Source organism: Falco punctatus (assembly GCF_963210335.1).
Source record: "Falco punctatus genome assembly, chromosome: 3".
NCBI classification, from domain to species: Eukaryota; Metazoa; Chordata; class Aves; order Falconiformes; family Falconidae; genus Falco; species Falco punctatus.
The window spans coordinates 97,087,205-97,107,177 of record NC_137582.1 but is presented as its reverse complement, the minus strand read 5'-3'; the positions used below and the strand labels follow the sequence as shown (position 1 = coordinate 97,107,177).

General features: G+C 40.6%; 1 protein-coding gene across 7 annotated transcripts in view; it reads right to left on the bottom strand.

Moving 5' to 3' along the window:
• Positions 1-19,973, bottom strand: part of NUP153 (nucleoporin 153) — a 46,477-nt gene that overhangs the window by 4,099 nt on the left and 22,405 nt on the right. For 2 of the 7 annotated variants that reach the window (XM_080378234.1, XM_080378235.1), the window contains exons 6-20: positions 19,849-19,965; positions 19,682-19,726; positions 19,531-19,584; positions 18,083-18,199; positions 15,011-15,157; positions 14,504-14,556; positions 12,232-12,364; positions 10,519-10,656; positions 9,694-9,786; positions 9,381-9,471; positions 8,991-9,110; positions 6,778-7,392; positions 4,611-4,805; positions 3,179-4,021; positions 1,147-1,515 (exon numbers count right to left, since the gene is read on the bottom strand). In XM_080378234.1, the coding sequence (XP_080234360.1) occupies positions 1,147-1,515; positions 3,179-4,021; positions 4,611-4,805; positions 6,778-7,392; positions 8,991-9,110; positions 9,381-9,471; positions 9,694-9,786; positions 10,519-10,656; positions 12,232-12,364; positions 14,504-14,556; positions 15,011-15,157; positions 18,083-18,199; positions 19,531-19,584; positions 19,682-19,726; positions 19,849-19,965 (3,130 nt within the window). The remainder of the gene's footprint in view (positions 1-1,146; positions 1,516-3,178; positions 4,022-4,610; positions 4,806-6,777; positions 7,393-8,990; positions 9,111-9,380; positions 9,472-9,693; positions 9,787-10,518; positions 10,657-12,231; positions 12,365-14,503; positions 14,557-15,010; positions 15,158-18,082; positions 18,200-19,530; positions 19,585-19,681; positions 19,727-19,848; positions 19,966-19,973) is intronic. The other 5 variants (XM_080378238.1, XM_080378239.1, XM_080378237.1 and 2 more) reach the window with 4 other exon arrangements.

Genomic DNA, 19,973 nt, shown 5'->3' with positions numbered 1-19,973 from the left:
GCTCATTTGTTTAGCTGCTTCGGCTCTGCATGGCCAGCAGAAATAACAAAATGAAAATACATGACTGAACAGTGACTCTGAACATACGCAGCAGATATGCCATGCAAAAGGGACATTTGAAACAGCACTATTAATGCAATTCAAGCAGCCTTCATGCAACGGAAAATGCCCTCTGTTGCAGCGTAACTTGGAACGGCTGACAGTTTTTCTTTCCAAGAAGATGAACAGATATATGGTAAAAGTTAATGCAGGCTTCTGCATTAAAAAAAAAAAATAAAATCCTTTCTGAAAATGAGTGAAATACAGCGTTGCCCACTAACAAAATGACACTGAAAGTTACTGATTTGTAAGCAAGTTAAATTGATCTGCTGGCCGTTGTAATTTAGGACCGTTTTCTCTGTTTCTGATAGCCAAAGAAGTGTGCAAATTGAATTTCTGTGAATGACAAAGGTAAGCAATCGGATCAAACCAGACAAAGTCTCTTCCCCACAGGTTCAATCTTACTTCCAACATACTGCTAGGCTAGCAGGAATACAGATGATTTGGTGGATTTCATCTTGTGTCATACTGCTAAATTCATGCAGTGAGGTAACATAAAACATGAAGAAACTTTAAATATTCTTATCTCTGTCTTCTCTAAATTGCCAGAAGATTAACAAACATTATGCTTGTTAGAAACCAATCCTTAAGCTGTAGCTATTGTGCGTAGAAGTACGGTGTTTATATATACTTGTGAAGGAAGGATTTTGCAGATCTTTACATTACTTACAACCATTGACAGTTTTAGGTAGGGGAGAGAAAAATCAGCAAAGTTGTAATTCTAACTTTAACTGCAAACACTGGACCGATAGTGAGAAGAAAGGAACTATCGTTCTCGTGCTTAGAAGTTCCTATGCAAACTGAAATGCAGTAACGGGTTCTCCTTTGTACAGAACAATGCTGCCACCAGTTCATTACTAAACTGTATTTCCCAAATTGTGAAAAACCGAGCCCCAATTTATATTGTTGAATATAAATACTCAGTATTTTTCTGTATTTCCATGCATTTGGCCTACACATTCTCCAAAGTAAAATATTCCAGAAACACTATTTTCTTGGTCCACGATGTAATGGCAAAATGAGAGGAGCATCTATTTAAAAATGTACCTGTTGAACTCGATGTGGTTGTGGCTCCAAAGGTAAAGCCTGAATTCGCTGCATTGGTACTGCTGGCTCCCGGACCAAAGAGAAATGAAGCATGAGCCGTGCCAGTGCTAGAAGATGTGGTTGCTGGTTTGTTTTCTTGAGAGAAGCCAAATGACTGAGATGCTGCAGATTCTGCGGAACTGCCAAAAACAGAGCTGCTCACAGTGTTACTGGGTTGTCCAAACACGAAGGGAGCGGGAACCGGCAGAGGATTTGAGGAAGAGAGCGTGCTGCCAAACATACTGCTGCTGTTGGCTGAAGTGGTGGGTACGACTGTGCTGGAGGAACTAGAGCTCAAGAAGCTGAAGGATGGCTTTGCTGCTCCTTGATCTGAAAGGAAGAACAGTACATAAACCACCACAGAAATGCCAAACAAACTACAGCAAACAGGCTCCTGTTTCAATGACCATACAAAAAACAATCCTGAGTGACACCTCAACTACTGTCGCCTACCTAAGGTCCAGATTTAACATGCTGATTGCTGCCATCTACAATTAAAGGAACAGAAGAATTGCAAAGAACAAGGACACCACCGCAGTCAAGGCTTCACTGGTTACAAACACTAACCCCTGGCTGTCGTTACCTGAACCAGGATTAACCAGCACTTCTAAAACTCTTCAAACAAAATGGATTTCAGATGTTCTTCGAACAACAACATCAATCACCTGTAACAGTTTTACGGCTTTACTAAATGGAGTATTGACAAACGCTGTGATACACTTTCATGTGTAGCTTGTTGGAAAACATAGCCCTGTGCCTACAGCTTTAGGTCAGGCAAAGCTTACCATCCCCCAGCCTAACGCTTCCAAGCTTCATTGTTCTTAGGCACCTCCAAGACCTGCTTTTAGCAGTAGCAGAGAGCAACCCTCCATTAAGACCACTGTCATACAGTACTGAATGCAGTTCTACATACTTAAAACAGAGCTATCTTTTTAAAGTCAGTCATTCTTCAGCTTTCCCTAAGCTACTGGTCTAATTCTCATTATTGTGATTTCGTTTTCAATTTCCCCATTGTCCTTTTTTCTAGCAGTTACGGTCCCTTTTCACCTATGCCGTTTTTAAGGGACTGTAACATCCCTAAGAATGCTTGTTAAAATTTCCCTTTTGCACAAGGTGCTTCATCACATTTCCATATCTAAACCAAGCTCCAGAGCTTTACTTGGCAGGTAAAAAAAAACAATCCAAACCCACCTCTGCCAACCATCTCCCCTCCCCCAAAGCCCACAATCCTCCAAAAACCTGTCTGTTCAGTAGCAGTTCCACTGTAAGAATACTGTCATTAAAACCAGTATAACCATACGTACTGCTTTTATTCAGGGTTACTAACTGACGACCTTTTCCATATCACTTCAGAAGTTAGAAACTCATCCTGTTCTCTAAAACACAGTCGCCAAGTCACACAAATGGAATTTATCAACCAGATTTTTTCCACACCGTGATCGTCACTGAAGAACTTCAATCCTCCACTGCAGACTTTCAACAAATTAAAGGAATACAAATCTGTGTAATATCTATGAAGTGATTTTTATACCTTTGTAGCAGTAGAGAAACAGCAGTATACCCTGTGGCACAGCCGCAAGGACATGGGAATAAGTTATTCCCCCCTCTCATTCCCCTTCACTATGACAAACGATGCCAGTGTGAGGCCTCGATACTGCGCCGTACCACAGCTTCTGTCACCAGCTTTGCTGCTGCTCCTGAGACAATCCAGCTTCTGTGCCCATACAAGCAGCAAGCCAGCTTCCATAAGGTGTGGCCATTTTTTTTTGTCTAAACCTCCTGTTAAAACTCATTGACGTCTAAAAAGGAATTGCTACATATTGTCTGCACATCAACAACCAGAACTAAAGGCAGGCTGCAGGTAGTAATTAAGTCTTTTCTGAAGCTCTAAGGCATGATATATACCAAATCCCATGGATTTTGTCCAGTATGGCCTCAGAGTTATTATTTGATGGATACAAGTAGGCAAGACGACAAACGACGTTCTGTTTACCTGAAGTACTGGTTTGTGCCCCAAACGCGAAAGATGGCTTTGCCTGCTCACTTTCCTTCTCTGATGGTTTAACAAAACTGAAATTGAACATCGGTTTTGCTGTGCTCTCCTCTTTGGTATGCTCAGCGGTCCCAGCTGAAAAGATAGGTTGTGCCTTTAACTCTTCATTGTCAGCTTTCTTTCCAAATGCTAGTGGAGCAGCAGAAGTGACAGAGTCCTGTTTCTCTTCTGTCCTTCCCAAAACAAACTGTGAGGCAGGTGCAGACTCCACACTGCCGAAAGAGAAGCCTCCCTTTGTTGAAAGAGTGTCATCCTTTTTCTCATCTGATTTCTTAAATGGAAACGCAGGCGATGCTCCCTCCTTTTCTGCCACAGTTCCAAAAGTGAAGCCACTGACTCCAGTCTTATTCTCATTGGTAGCTATGGAAGAAGTCGAACTTGTGCCAAAACCAAAGCCTCCCAAAACTGGTTCCTCTTTCTTCTCCTGCTGTCCCAGGCTTGCTGTCCCAAACTGAAATGTTGAAGGAGCCTGACTGCTTGTAGATGGAAGTCCAAAGGTAAAACTGTTAGTTTTATTTTCTTTTTTACTGTCATCTGATTTAGAGTCTGAGGAAGAAAGTCCAAATTTGAAGTCCCCTGAACTAGCAGGAAACTTAAATCCCCCAGTCACAGTGTTGGAGGATGCAGATTCGGATGCAATGCCAAACTTGAAGCTCCCCTGTTCTCCAAATTTAAAGTTTCCTGTGCTACCCAACGTATGAGCAGATTCAGAGGAGGACGACTGGACACCAAAGGTAAATGATGGCATTGCAGCATTTGTGGACACAGGAGCAGTACCAAAGCCTGCAGAAATAAGCAATAATGTTACATTTGCCATATACGGTGTAATACATAATACAGGCTTCAGCTACATGGCTGGGATTCTACTCCTAAGCTTCCTAGAGTGAAAACCATTTAAAAAAACAAACAAACAAAAAAAAACCCCACACACACAAACCCACATACAAAAAACCCAAGCAAAACCCAAACACAAAACAAGTAAGAAATCTCTGCACTCCCTCTCTACATAACACCTTTTCGCAATGGTACTCTTCTGTCCTCCACCTGGCTTTGAAAAGTATACTGCTAACTTCTGTAACCGATCATGCTTTTTAGTCAAAACTCCAGATGAGTAATACACAAGGCTTGAAAAGAAAGATGTGGTTAATCCAAGCTCTCCTCTAACAAGCATTATCTTTTTCTGCAGAAAGGGTGTGGGAACATAGGCACATCACCTTACTCAAGCAATATTCCTAGACAGAAAACGAATGGTTTTGCCATACCTCAACGGAAAAATAGCTGCACTTAAAAAAAAACAAACCACACAAAGCAAAACCTAAAGAAAGCTATAAATTGCAGACTGCACACCTTTGGTTTTCTCATTTAATATTACCTTTGACCTCTGCTTTGGTGCCTGGCTTTGCACATTCACAGGCTATACATTTTGTGGCTTCCGCTTTGTTTTGGACCAAGCAGACCTCACAGTCCCAGCTTCCTTCGGGCTTTTTGAATTTGTCTAAATCCAGAAATCCTCCAGAAGAAGCAGAAAACGTAGAAACACTGCTACTGGTGACAGGCACTGAACTCCCTTAGAAATAAGCAAGACAGTTAGTCATTCTGCTTAAATGAGAAAGTGAACACAAACTTCTTAAGAAGCTCTTATTACTAAATCACAAAGCAGATAAACAGAACAGTAAAAAAAACAAACCACAAGTTCATTTCTGTCAAGCTCAATCTGAGAAAGTAAACAACAAATATACATAGATTATATATAATCTTTATAATCTATGTATGATTTTAAGCATAAATTGAACCAATGACATTTAAAAAGCAACTGCAGTTCATACAATATAGCAACACAGCCTACTTCAGATGTAAACTAAAGGCACTGTATTCAACTAAAACTACTAAAAGAATTTCTGGTGACACGAGTAACCCATAGTCAAAATTACCACCACTCAAGTTAACGATTGCTGTCAAGCGACGCGAGGCTGAGAATTTACCAGAAAGATTCATCACAAAATCACAAAGACAGACACATTCAAAACTACATCATGACAAAACCAAAAAAACCCCAAACAACAACAAAAAAAACCACCAGAGAAGAACATATAGCTCTTAAACCCACAACTGTGTTTGCTACACAAGCTACGCTGTCTCCAGCAGCCTCCATGAAGAGGCCCAAAAGATAATGCTTGCCTTCTGATTTTTCTCCCCTTTAAAGGACAAGTTGTCACTTGATGCTGCACCCTGACAGAACCCTTCAGCTCTGTAACTGTGAGGACCGAAGTGAACATCCAAAAAGCACAAAAGCATCCACATAATTGTTATGTTTACCTACAGTTTTAAACCACTGAGGGTGGCATTTAAAAGAGGCAGAAGATAACGCCTCAAATTCAAAATAGTAGAGACAGGAATGGGCCTTTTCTTCCACAGCATATCAGAGAATTTTAATCCTCCCACTTTAGTTGCTTCACTCGTCCCCTTGACAGATGCAATATAACTGTGCAGTTCTCTGTACCACGATGCTCATGGCAAACCCCTCACACTTGCAAAATTCCTCCTTGCAGTGGCTAGAGTCTCAGACAAAAGCACCAGCTGATCACTCTGAGGCTCGAAGTCCATGAGAATAAGCTCCCTCTGAAATTCATTATCTCAAGAAATTACACCCTTACTGTACAGGATGATTGCAAAAGCCCAGTCTAGTCCATCATAGTTGTTCCCCCCCATCCCCCCAGATATACCTGAAAAGGTGTTTTCTGACATATTAAGAGCCAATGCAAGTTAACATTAAAATAATTATTTGTGCTTTAAAACCAATAAACTCACCACACTCTTAATCAATTACAACAATCACATATAATGGGAAGCAAGTCAGCAATGCACTGAAGGCGGCACCCACCTCCCCAAGGCCTGGAAGGACCTTGACATTCCAGAACAAGCTCACTCACATTCTGGAAGGCTACCGCTGGCCTCCATAGGCATAGCTGAACATACGGTTTCAGCTTAAGACGACCAGTTAAAGACTACACAGTCTTGAACTCTGGCTTCATACCTCACCTCTGCTCAATTACACACAAATTCTGAATGGAGACTTTTTTTAGGCATGTTCTGTAAATACTGTTTCTACTTATGCTTTGAAAGAGAAAAAAAACCCAGTAATGTTTAACTCTGTGAAGTTCACATTTTTCCCCAAAGAAAATGAGTAAATCTGTTTTAAGTTAATTAAGGCATCCAGTTTAGTCATCTCTCCCCACCAGCTGCAGAGCAGGGTATATCTGCTTCAGCTCAGCTCTGCACTAATACATTTCACAATCAGTTCAATTCATGTGACATGGAATCTGGGCTGAGACCTCCAAAGTGCCTGTAACCAACCAGTCCTGCAGACAGCCACTAATCCCATCCTGTCTGGCATACAGCCACGCTGCTGAACGTTTATCGTTTGGTTTTGGGGTTTGTTTGGTTTGGTTTTGGTGGGTTTTTTTTATACACAACATATTTTATTCTGTAAAGAATGCACAGAGGCTGAGACTGAAACAACAGAAAAGAGAAGAACAAACCTGGTTTCTCGGACTGATAAGCTACACATTTGCTGTCTTCTGCCTTATTTGATACAAGGCACACCGCACAGTCCCAAGAGCCTTTTGGCTTGTTAAATTTGTCTCCAAACCCCAAAGTGACTGCTGTGTCAGTGCTGGTGGAGGACGATGTCACTGTCACCGAGTTGTCTGTGACCACTGGCAATGTCAGAGCAGGCATTACTCCCGTTCCAGGCTTTGGTGTCTCACATGCTATACATTTCGTAGCTTCAGGTTTGTTCTGGACCAGACAGGTATCACAATCCCATGTGTTGGGTGCTGTTTTAAATTTGTCTTCAAAGCCCAGTGTCCCTGCTGTAGGGACAGCTGCCTTAGAGGCGACACATGGACTTGAGCTTATTGTCTGTTTCGTACTCTCAACTGTGGACACTTTAGCAGCTTCGCATGTTACACATTTGCCATCTGTAGTTTTGTTTTGCAGACATGGGTCATGTAGGTCAGACTGCCAAAATGAGGATGCTTGTTTAGAGGTGTCTTTACCTGCAGAAAAACTACTTATTGCAGGCCTTGTATAGACCACTGTGCTTGTAACAGGCTGTGCAGATGTTGGAGAGTGTGTTTTCACAGACGTAAAACCTAGTAAAAAAAAAAACCAAAACAACATAAATAGGAAGAGATCTTACTGATGAAGCAGGACCCTCACCACATGTAAATTACTTATAATACAAAACTGCATGAATTTAAACCAAGTGCCAATGGTTACAACTATACATCCTGACTAACCGCAAGAGGAAGTCCCTGGAAATCTTATCCAAAGGGATGAAATTTCATATGCTGCACCAGGACACAAAAGCACATTTATTTAAAGCTCAATTTAACTCTTCATTTCCAAGAAAGTTTTAAATCCTCACTGGTAGATACAAATGTGAACAAACAGTACTGAAAGCTGGCCGTCTGTCCTAGACTAGAAATAATCCAATTCCATTTTAAGACACCATGCCCGATCGAATCAAATTTCTAAAGCTGCTCCTGCCATAGTACATGACTCGCATTTACTTTAGTAGCTGTACAGCCGTTAATACTGGGAGCAGCAATCCACATGGTATTTCCCCACAGATTCTGAGAATTAAGTAATAAAAATTAAGACAACAGAACAATTGTTACCTATAATCTTTGTTCAAAATGTACTGGACGCAGGCCAACTCCTTAAAGGTGCCAATTTTAACAGAAAACAAAAAACACCAATATGGAAATACTAAAAATAAATGCTACACCGATGGATCTTAAATAGCAGCACAAGTTACTTTTAAAGCCAAAATTATTATTTTTTTTAATTATTATGTTGTTTTGGTGTTAAGAGTTTTTTTACATCAGAAGTGGAGCCTTTGACCAGTGTGGATTTAGAACCTGGTTCTTTTAAAACTGATAAAGCAAATTAATGTCACTTCACTCACAGATGTTTCCTTAAGGCGATAGTGCCTTTTTATATTGAAAAGAACGAAGAAAGAAAATGTACTGTGTGTTTTGTTTAAGAAATATATAGATTTGTCACTTCATAAAAAAAATAGTCCTGATGCAACTCAAGGCTATGGGAAAAGATCAAATTCAATAGTCCTTGTTCTTAAAACAAAAAAACATCATCCACACACACACTCTTCATTAAACAGTTGAAAACAACTGCAATTACTTAAAAATTAGAAAAGGGTCTTTAAAGTGAAACAGCCCACTTAAATTTACATTTGAACCCATAGTAACTGCTACCATTTAAGATGGAAAGATTTGCAGTTTTTGAAACACATTTAGGAATGAAACTGTCTTTACTATTCTTAATTTCCAGAGATGGTGAGGGTGGGAGAGGAATGTAAAGCATTTTACAAACATTTCCATTCCAATTTCATACATTTTATTTAAATGAAACACTGATTATTTAAATAATCCTCTTTATACTTCATTTACAATTACATCCTAACACATCAAGCAGAAGCAATGCATCTGGTTTGAAACTGCAGCTTTCCTTTCAGCAATAAAAGCCACTTAGGACAGAAGGGGAGATCAACCCTAAGAGATGCAGCATTTAATGTAATGCTTTCCTGTGTTTGTATTTACAGCTAATATTGCATTAGCTGTGACAAAGTGGGTGGGGTTTTTTGTTGTGGTGGGTTTTTAAAAAAAAAAAAAAACAATGCAGTTACACGGTTACGTATTTATTGTGATATCTTAGATAGTTATCTCACCAGGGCTTTTTAGAATGTCTAACACACTTCCTTCCTTTAAGACCTTCACAGGTTTGGAGGGGCCATCGTATTCTTCTTCTTTTTCCTTCTTATTGCTGATGCTGTTTACAGTGGCGGTATCTTTAAAAACAAAACAAAAACCACCCTTCATAAAGAAATCCACTTATATTTACATTTGCTAGAAACCAGGATTTCCAAGTTTCATGCTTCTCATATAATTCTACCTTGTTTACAACAGTTTATAATTACCATTTGGTTAAAAGCAGATCAGTCACTGAAAACATATTTTGCCTGGAATTGCTAATATGCTCAGAAAGGATGGATTTACTGTTTAATACACAAAACCAGAAAATCAGCACTTCAGATCTGAAACACTAAAATTTCTCTTACCTAGAGTAAGGAAGGACGTCACTGGTGTATCACTGGATCCAGAAAGCTCTGCTGATTTTACAACAGGAACACTAAATGTAAACCCCATCTGCTATGAAAAAGAGATATTTTTCAGATTCTTTAATCAAATTTCACACAAAAGTAATAGTCTGAAATCCAGGGTTCAACCTTTTGGTATACATGCTGGATGAGAAATTATAAGCCAGAAAACCTATATATTTGTTTTCCCCACTACCAGGGCCAATTCTGCTATTGTTCTTCAATATTCTACTAAAGCCTTGAGAAGAGGTTGGACTTTATTTACTTCACTTACAGACAACGGAGGTAGCACTTCTGCCTCAGTAGATTTCACAATTGGAGATGAAAATCTGAACACAGGACTGCCAACATTACTTGCTGGTTGTACCTGTATTTTCAGAAGAATTACGGTTTGTATGTAAAAGAAAAACATCCTGGTGAAACAACAGCAGGTACCTGAATTCACTATCTAACAGACGTTCTGCAGTCAGTCAAGAAACCTGATGTTTGATATTTCTAACCCACAGGTAAGAGTTATAATAAACGAAAATGAAGCTTGCAAGTGAGCATACAGTACAGTATCATCTAACAGAGATGCTACTTAGATCTGAATATATTAAGTATATGGAATAGCAGACCAAGCAGCTTAAGAACCTCAAACTAACTCAGCTCAATTGTAGTCAGAGCTTCAGCAAATACCTCAAAGCAAGTTATCTGGTTCAAAACATACAAAAATACCTCAAGTACTCTGGAACAGATGAATGTTTATTTTACTGCAGTGATATTCCAATTATCACACCCTAGGCTCACGTTCTACACTAGGCTTGTGACCACCATTAATGCTACCTCTAATTTAATAACTTAACTTGGCATAAAACCCCAACAAAACCTCCACAGCATTTGAAGCAGTTATACAATTACATTAACTAGAACTTTGTAAAGTAAAAGATGCACAGAGGTCAAATCAAAAACTTCATGCCTTTCCCCGCTTCCAAATTGGAATACAACCCTGACTGAAAGTTGGTTAGTTTCATGAGCACCATGGAAGAAGTTAACACGCAACAAAGTAGATGTACACTCATCACAAAACAGTACTCAAAATACACAACCAAAGATTTACCTTGTTCATCAGTGCTGTGGAAACAGTGCTCGGTGATGATGAGACACTACTACTGGTAAGGAAAGTAAAGTTGAAGGAAGGCAGCGATGCAGTACTGATGGGTAGGGGTACTTTTGGTAGTAGCGGTTCCTCCACTTCCTAGGGGGAAATTTTAATTGTAAATTTTAATTTTACGCTTTTACAAGACCTACTACCTTCCTACCCTGTCCCACTCTTAATTTCTTATCCAAGTTAAATATAACAGAGGTATGTACAGACTAAGACAAAGCAAGTTTTCAAAAGGAATCCTAACCTCCCCACCTCAGTCTGCCATGTCGTTTTAATTTATGGTAGACTTGTTTCCATGCAATACTACATTCATAACATGTCCAGTAAGAATACCAAAAATTAGCTCAACACTGTTACCTGTGCAGAACAGGGAGGGGCACAGATCAGATTTATTTTTGTTTTCTGTACTTTAGTTATTCAAGGTCTAAAGAAACATCACCCTTTCTAATTACCCTCTCATCTCTTCAATGAAGAGTACACTCTCATGACAAACGAGAAAGCGTTCCTCTTGTGAAATTAGGTAGGACAGCTGCCAACTTTTCTGAAGTCACTGCTGCAGTGAACTTGGAAAAAGATAATGTTTAAAGAAGTATGCGGGGTCCTTCAGCCCCCCAAAACCCCAAACCAAAGCACCAAACACCAAAAAAGAAAGCCTGACTAGCAGCACAGAAGATCACATTCTGGTAAATCCTGTCATATATCGTGTATCAGAGTACACATTTCCAACTCAGAAACCACTGTACCTTAAAAACTTCTGTCTTATCCTCACCTCTTAAACTGTTTGATTACCAAGATTAGATCAGTTAGGGTTTAAATGGGAACAGCAATCTAATCACAATTTGCACAGTAGTACCAAGATCTACCCAAAAGTGACTAAGCAGAGATATATATTGCTACTACAGAAATTTAATGTATCCCACATCTTGCATCTTCTACAGTTTTGATCTGAAGACTATTGGACCTTGGTATTCAGGCCATTTGTATTATTAGAAACATTCTCTAGTATTTACTATTTCTTCATTTTGCATCAACCAGAAGACTGATGTAGATGTTTTATATTTAAGATCCAGTGGTAGGGAACATCCAATCAGAAAAATAATCTCCAGGATAGTCATGAACATAGTTTTATTAAATGGCCTTTTCGTACAGAAACAGGGAAAAAACTTCTCACAATGGGTTTGATTAAGTGACAAAAATTGTGAATGATCATTAACAGACATGCGGAACAATTTCTTCTGCTTTGGACTCTTGGCCTGTATCTTTCTACATGACTTAAATATGAAATAAATTAAATAAACTTTTACTTACTTGGCACTTGTTTCAAACATCATTCCTTTATAAAAACTCTACAAACCTCCACCAAAATTTGTTCATTCAACTGCTGATGAGAAACTTTATAATATGAAGCAACTCCAAGATAATATGGCTCAAGATTTAAAAAATATAAACCCAAAGTTTAATAATAATATTGTTATATACATTTTATATTATTTATATAAAAACATATAAATAATACATAAAAAACTATTGGAGCCTGCCCTGAAACCCACAGCAAAAAAAACCCACAAAACTGAAAGGGCATTATTATAGATCACTATGAACCAGTAACACTGGCATACATGGCTAGTTACTTCAGTAATCTCAGCGAGAGCAAGAGTCCCTTACCTCTTGTTCTTGTCCAGGTTTTGATACATAGTGTACCCCTCTTTCCCTTCTCATCTTGCCACCACCACCACCAACTCCTCCTGCAGACAGACCATTGGATGCAGGAGTACTGAATTTGGGGTGGGTCACACTGCTGGCACAGAATAACAATACATAGGTTGAGAACGGGGGGGGGGGGGGGGGGGGGGGGGGAAATGAAAAAATCAATTTATCAAATAATTGTTTCAAGCTATTATAGTCACATTTAGTCCTAGAACTGATACCACCTAATCAGAATCTGAAAAAAAACTGTTCCCCGAGTTGCTAATGCTGGTAAATACGTGATGTTCCAAAACAGCAAAAGCTGCGTTAACAAAAGCAGCAACGAGAAGGACATACATAAGAAACAGTCACAACATCCACAAAGGAATGATGACTAAGCCAGAAGACCTGAAATAGAAGAACTGATTTAGACTTATTTTCTAACGTTTCCTTTTAATAGCCCAGACGGTGGAAATGTTGACTGCCAAGTTCTTTGATTCTGTGATGAGCATGAATCTTTGCAGGGATCTAAAAGAACAACTAAAAATATATGGGTGGGGGGGTGGGGAGGAGCATGTGTGTGCGCACGCACATGGAATGCTGCCAGCAGCTCTTATGGAATAGAGCGGCTTAAACTTGTGCGGCAAGATAATACAGCAAAAGCAGCTCTGGCTTATCTTGAGGCCAGAGGTGTTTGGGTTTGCCAACATTCCAGAAGTCTTTTCAGACATGAACACAGATCCCTTTTGTAAGGCATACAAAGGCATTTCTCTGCTCATTACAAAAGCCTAGATCCAAACCAGAAAGATTTCCTAATCCAAGTGGGAAGGGAAAAGAAAAAACAAAAAAACCTTCATAACAAACAAACCAACATCACACCCCAAAACACAAGTGAACTAGGGAGTAACAACAATAAAAAGCAGTATGGCATCAAAATGAAGTATCCCTGGAAAAAGTTCCATATCAAAGCTTATCATGCAACCAAGCAGCCAGTCATTATAAAAGTACACTTGATCACACTGGATGATACCAGGTCAAGTTTCCAGAAGACTGAGGAAGAGAATTAGTCTAAACTTGTCAGACACTGGCAAACAGTCTGCTTAGCACTGTAACCACTGTGAGTAAGCCAGATCCTTAAGGCCATATGCTCAAAATTTTCTCTAATCCAAACTGACAATCAATTCAAATTCTGAAAAAAAAACCAACCCTTCTGTCAAAACAGAGCTTTATTCTGACAATTATAGCCTGCCTATTATAGTCCATATTCCTCTTTTCTGTTAAGACCTGTCAGCTTCTAAGGGGCAAAGACAGTTTTCTGTCTTCAAGCAGGTATGTTCAACCTACAATTCTGACCCAGGTTTAAAAACTATTTAGCCTTTGGTAGGCTGAACAGAGATGTACCAAAGTCCTGCAGGTTAGCTGCACGAAGGGACTCTGGCCAACTGCCTCTTACCAGTATTGTGTTCCTGCTCCAGAACATGACAGTCAACAGACTGGCTTTATAAATAATTTTTTTAAAAGGACCATCTACTCAAAAGACAAAAGTAAAACACAGCAGTAAAACTTGCGAACCAGCAGTTTTCTGGTTCTCATTTCTACATGGAGAAGAAAGGAGTTCCACCGAAGAAAATTTAGAACAGTTTGAAAACCCACAATTAAAACCCGACATCTGCTTGCACCTATGCCCAAACTTTAAAACCGATCTCTTACATCCCTGAAAAGGTCGCTGCTGTGAAGTCAAACTATCAGATGCCAAAACAAAGGGTTGGTTTGGGAGTTTTTTTGCAAACCAAAGAATGCCGAAGGCAACCAAAGAATTGCTTGGAAGATGAACACAGAGACAACAAAATATGATTCCCTGGTATTGTTCTTTGAAAGGGACAAATCATCCAAAAAAATATACTCTTTGAATGCAGAGTGTCTTAATTCAAGTTCAAGCAGTACCCAAAAGACTAGTGGCCCAGAAGAGAGAGAGCCATCAGTGTTATCTGGAGGTGGGTCATTCTACCTAAACCAAACAAGCAGTGTAACGCAGGACAATCTCCTCAAGAAGAAATACAATTAACGCTCATGGAATTTTGTGTTTGAGAGACAAGTTGGCATTTGGCCTCAAATGTTTCTAGAGGACACCCATTTTTTCATGCAAACTCACAGACTGTTACTGCCCTTCAAAAGATGACAGGCATGCAGACTGTAGCATCAGAGAGCACTTTCTTCTTTCAAGTATTTTAAATTAATAGATTTGTCATACCTTTCAGATGGTTTTATTCTCTGTTCTGCAGGAGAACTCTTCTCTCTCATGCCCTGCAAGTTAAGTTTGATTTATTACAAGATTTACCTGAATGTATTTATAAACTATATACGAAGCAAAGACAACCAACCACAGATGTTTTGTGCTGGTTTTTATTTATACCACTAAATACACTTCATCTACTTAAGCTTATTCCGCAACCACTATGACTATCCACTTTGATCTCTGGCCTAAAAAGCCCATAGATTTAACACCTGGTCATTTTTACATTCAGATTGATAGTGAAACCATAGATTATTTTTTTTCTGAAAGAGATGCCAATCTTGTTTTAAGTAAAGTTTATCAGGGACTCCACGTGCACCAAAGTGATCAGAACAGGTAATTGTCGGAAATCTCACTCAGAGCTTCTGGCTCTTTGCCAAAAAAGAGCCCCTTAGTAGAATAACTGGTTAGAGACATTCCAAGCTTGTAAAAAGCAGGCAGATAACAACCAGAAGATTTACTTACTTTGTGCTTTATATCCACCCTCTGGTGAATTTTGCTGGAATCAGTAGCTGGAGTCAGAGATGGTTTAAAATACTGGGTCCGACTCCCTGACAGAGAGATCGCCTTTGGTGTCACGAGTTTCTGGACAGGTGGGTGCTGTGATTCCATCTTTGAAAAGGAAGCAGAGATCAATTTATCCTTACACTGGCCCTAATTACCACAGCATTTACTGATGAAAAAAGTTACAGAACTATAAACCTCCCATCAGTCTCGGCACCCACTGAAAACTATTTGGAAGTGTTGACTGCATTCAGCTTGCAGAGAGAAACCACCAGAAAACCAGTTATGAAATCTAAAAAGCTATAGAAGTAGCCGAAGTCTGACTGAATCACATTTCAAAATTTGGCAGTAAACTTCACAGACAAAATCATTCATGTTACTATAATGACAATAACTCATGTTACTTAATGTACTTCCATCTCTTCCTCTCCTGTGCCCACATTGTGGTATTTTTTTTTACTGGCTTCATCCACCAATTTACCATTCAAAGTGTTAAGCAGCCAATTATACAGGCTTCTGGGTTTTAGTTTTCCTACATTTTCCTCCTTTGAAGTTACACTTGAAAAAAAAAAAAGTTGTAAAATAATTTTAAAAGTCTCATTCATTATGTTCCAGTGTTTTAGATTTGCATTAGATGCACTTAAAAATACTAGTTTGACTTTCCTTGTCAAAGCATTTTCAAAAACAAGCGTTAATTTTTAACAGAAAGCACTGTACGTTCTATAAAACTGGTGTAACTGAATCGTTAAACAAGACAAACCCCAAAAGGCTACAAGGTTTACCAAAGGCTCCATCTGCAGTCTTAAGGATCAGAATAATCAGACTTAGGATGCATGCTATTATTTAAATTAGCATCAACAGAAAACTATGTTTATAATAGCTTTCATGTCACAGTATCTCTCAAATCTTGGCAATAACATTCATGCTGCACTATCTACAAAGGGAATAAAAGTATTTCTTGCTTAAAATTGTTATACTCTTTTTGAAACCTTGAGTAAAACGTAATTTATTTGTTTACAAACCCATTTTGAACGAAGGATAGCGCACTGCTATTTTTAAATGTAAACAGAGTAGAATTAGAATAAAACAGTTAAGTTGGAAGGGACCTACAACAATCACCTAGTCCAACTGTCTGACCAGCTCAGGGCTGACCAAAAGCTAAAGCATGGTAATATGGGCATTGTCCAAATGTCTCTTAATTACTCAGCAGGCTCAGGGCATCAACCACCTCTCCAGAAAGCCTGTTCCAGTGTCTGACCACCCTCTCAGTGATGAAATGCTTCTTTATGTCAAGTCTGAACCCTCCTCTGACTGATGCAGCTTTGAGCCACGTGTCCTCTCACTGGGTCCGGGAGAGATCAGCACTTCCCTCTCCGCTTCCCAGGAAGCTGTAGAGAGTAACGAGGTCACCCCTCAACCTCCTCCTCTCCAGACCAGACGAACCCAGTGTCCTCAGCCACTCCTCACAGGACGTGCCTTCCAGCCCCATCACCAGCTTTGTTGCCCTCCTCTGGATGCACTCGAGGACCTTCACATCCTCCTCACGCTGCGGGGCCCAGAGCTGCCCACAGCACCCGAGGCGAGGCCGCACCGACGCTGGGTACAGCAGGAGAACCACCTCTTCGGACCGGCTGGTTACGCTGTGTTGGCTGCACCCCAGGACACGGTTTGCCCCCTGGGCTGCCAGGGCACTGCTGACTCGCACTGAGCCTGCTGCCAGCCAGCACCCCCACCCCCTGCTGCAGGGCTGCTCTCCAGCACTCCTCTCCCAGTTTATACCCGTGCCCAACATTACTCCATCTCATGTCATAGAATCATCGAACAGGTTGGGTTGGAAGGGACCTTCAAGGTCATCTAGTCCAACCCCTGCAGTGAGCAGGGACATCTTCAGCTAGACCAGGTTGCTCAGCCCTTTCCAACCTGACCTTGAATGTTTCCAGGGATGGGGCATCTACCACCTCTCTGGGCAACCTGTGCCAGTGTTTCACCACCCTCATCATAAAAAGCTTCTTCCTTACATTTAGTCTAAATCTGCCCTCTTTTAGTTTAAAGCCATTACCCCTTGTCCTCTCGCTGCAGGCCCTACGAAGAAGTCTGTCCCCATCTTTCTTACAAGCCCCATTAAGTACTGAACGGCTGCAGTACGGTCTCCCCGGAGCCTTCTCCTCTCCAGGCTGAACAGCCCCAGCTCTCAGCCTTTCCCCACAGGAGAGGTGTCCATCCCTCTGACCATTTCCGTGGTCCCTCCTCCGGACCCGCTCCAACAGGTCCGTGTGTTTCCTGTGCTGAGGACGCCAGGGCTGGACGCAGCCACTCCAGGTGGGGTCTCACCCGAGCGGAGTAGAGGGGCACAATCCCCTCCCTCGCCCTGCTGACCACACTGCTGCTGCAGCCCAGGACACGGGTGGCTGGCTGGGCTGCACGCGCGCATTGCCGGCTCATGTCCAGCTTTTCGTCCACCAGTACCCTCCAGTCCTTCTCTGCAGGGCTGCTCTCCACCTCTTCACCCCCCAGCCTGTATCGATACCGGGGGTTGCCCCAGCCCAGGTGCAGGACCTTGCACTTGGCCTTGTTGAGCCTCATGAGGCTGACGTGGCCTCACTTCTCAAGCTTGTCCAGGACCTTCTGGATGGCATCCCATGCCTCCTCAGGCACGTCAACCACAACACTCAGCTTGGTGTCATCTGCAAACCTGCTGAGGGTACACTGGATCCCACTGTCTATTGATGAAGATCCAGCATTGTCTCTTGTTCAATTTCACGCCATTGATGACTATCCAATGCTCCAATCTATTCAGGCCCCTCTGCAAAGCCTCTTGGCCCTCAGAGTCAACAGCACCTCCCAGTTTCATATCATCAGCAAACTTGCTAATGGTGCATTTAATTCCTGCACCCAGACCACTGAGAAATACATTGACCCGCACTGGCCCTACCACTGATCCCTGAGGAACACTGCTGGTGACTGGTCGCCAGCCAGACGTAGCCCCCTTGCACCCAGCCGTTCCGTCAGTTCTTCACCCAGCACACCACGTACCTGCTCATCCACAGCTGGACAGCTTGTCCAGAAGGATGCTGTGAGGAACAGTACCAAAAGCCTTACTACAGTCCAGAACACTATATCCACCACCCCTTCACGCACCAAGCAGGTGACCTTATTGTAGAAGGATATCAAATTAGTTAGACAGGAATGTACAGTGAAAAAAATAAAAGTTACCCAGTTAGAAGTTCAATACACTAAGAGGTATTCTGTCTGGTGCAGATCCTTGAAGTAAGAAAAAGTCAACCAAACATACCTGCAAAAGTATTTTGCCTGCATGCTCAAGTGTTCTGTCAACCATACATTTGCTTTAGCAGGAAGACAGACAACCCTCTCCTCCCCTTCTCATCAAGGGCTTCCCTTGCCAAACCTTATGAATTCTACTATTATGAATAGACAATTTCTCTACTTTTATCCAGCGACAGCTGTGCGCAACATTCGCTTTCTAACTGACGTCAGGCTGTACACACTGCAAATCTGGTCGATCTTTCTTAATGCCTCATCACAGGTGTAGTTCCACAATTTAACTGAGAATTCGTACCAGCTTTGTTTTCAATTATTTGGATAGTATTTACAGTACAGAAATTACATGCTCTACTTTTCAACATTCTTGTAATTTAGCATATGGTGAAAGATGGTACAGGAAATCTAAGATGTTTGTAAACTTTGAAGTGACTAAAAGTACTTATACTTCTAATCAAGAAATTAGCATAGAAACTTCTGGAGACATTCTGTCCATTTTCTCATTAAAACAGCAGATGAAAACTTTGCACAGAAGAAAACCCACACTTTTGTTCCTTCATGTGCCTGATCTTAAAGTGGCCTTTTGTGGATTTTACAATTTAATAAACTCTGTAATACTACAAATGGAAGTGATTTAAAAACATTACTAGTTTTAATTTTTTTTTAACAAAGGAGATAATGATTCACTACAGCATTATCACCAATTCAGTACTGCCTCCAAATAGGAATTAGGAACACCGATGTTAAAGTGACAACACTTAATTTTCCTCCTTTTTTGAGCAGTAATAAAAAAAGTGTTACTCTTCTGCTCAAAATGAACATGGAAATCTGCACAAGGTCTGTATGATCACTCAATCGGTATTTTCCTATTTCTGATCATTTCTGCAAGAGAAATCTTTCCTAAACGGAAACATTAACAAGCAACTTAACCCCAAGTTGCAGGACAAGGTAAAACACTAATTTGTGTGTTACAAAGAAGTCATTCTTGATTGACACATCAAGACACCACCACATAAAAAATAAAGTAATTCTCAACCTGAGTAATCTTCACAGTCCTTCATCTAGCGTGGGTAGAAAAGACATTTTTAGCAATCTCCACACAGCTAAGACAACTGTAATTCACATAATACTAATATTAACTTGAATTAAAAATAAAGCATAGGAAGTTACCTTTCTTAGATAAAGATGCTACTGGTTCTTACCTGTTTGCGTTTGGATTGGAAGCTAGTAATATTCAGCAAGTTCCTGTCCACAGGCTAAAGAGGGAAAAAAAGCCTAAATATTAGAGGATGACTTTTTTTTGTTAAGAGAGGGTTCCATCCAACAAAAACAGAGGGGTTGTGATCAACTTACAGAAGACAGTGGACTAGAAACAGAAGACGGAATCCTTTTAGCATCCTGTTGAAAAAACAATGCAATAAATTAAACTGGATGCTACATAAGGAAGATCTTCGTCCTATACTGGCACATTTACTATGTTTCTCAAACACATGAAATAGATTAAGAGGAGTGCCGTTTACCGCCAAAGGACTTGACATCTTCTCCAGTGACTGCAAGATACGCCGCGCTGTGGAACTTGTCACGCCATAGGATTGCACACTTGCTTGTTTCGCTTTCATTTGTCTCCTTACTGGTGGCTGAAAAA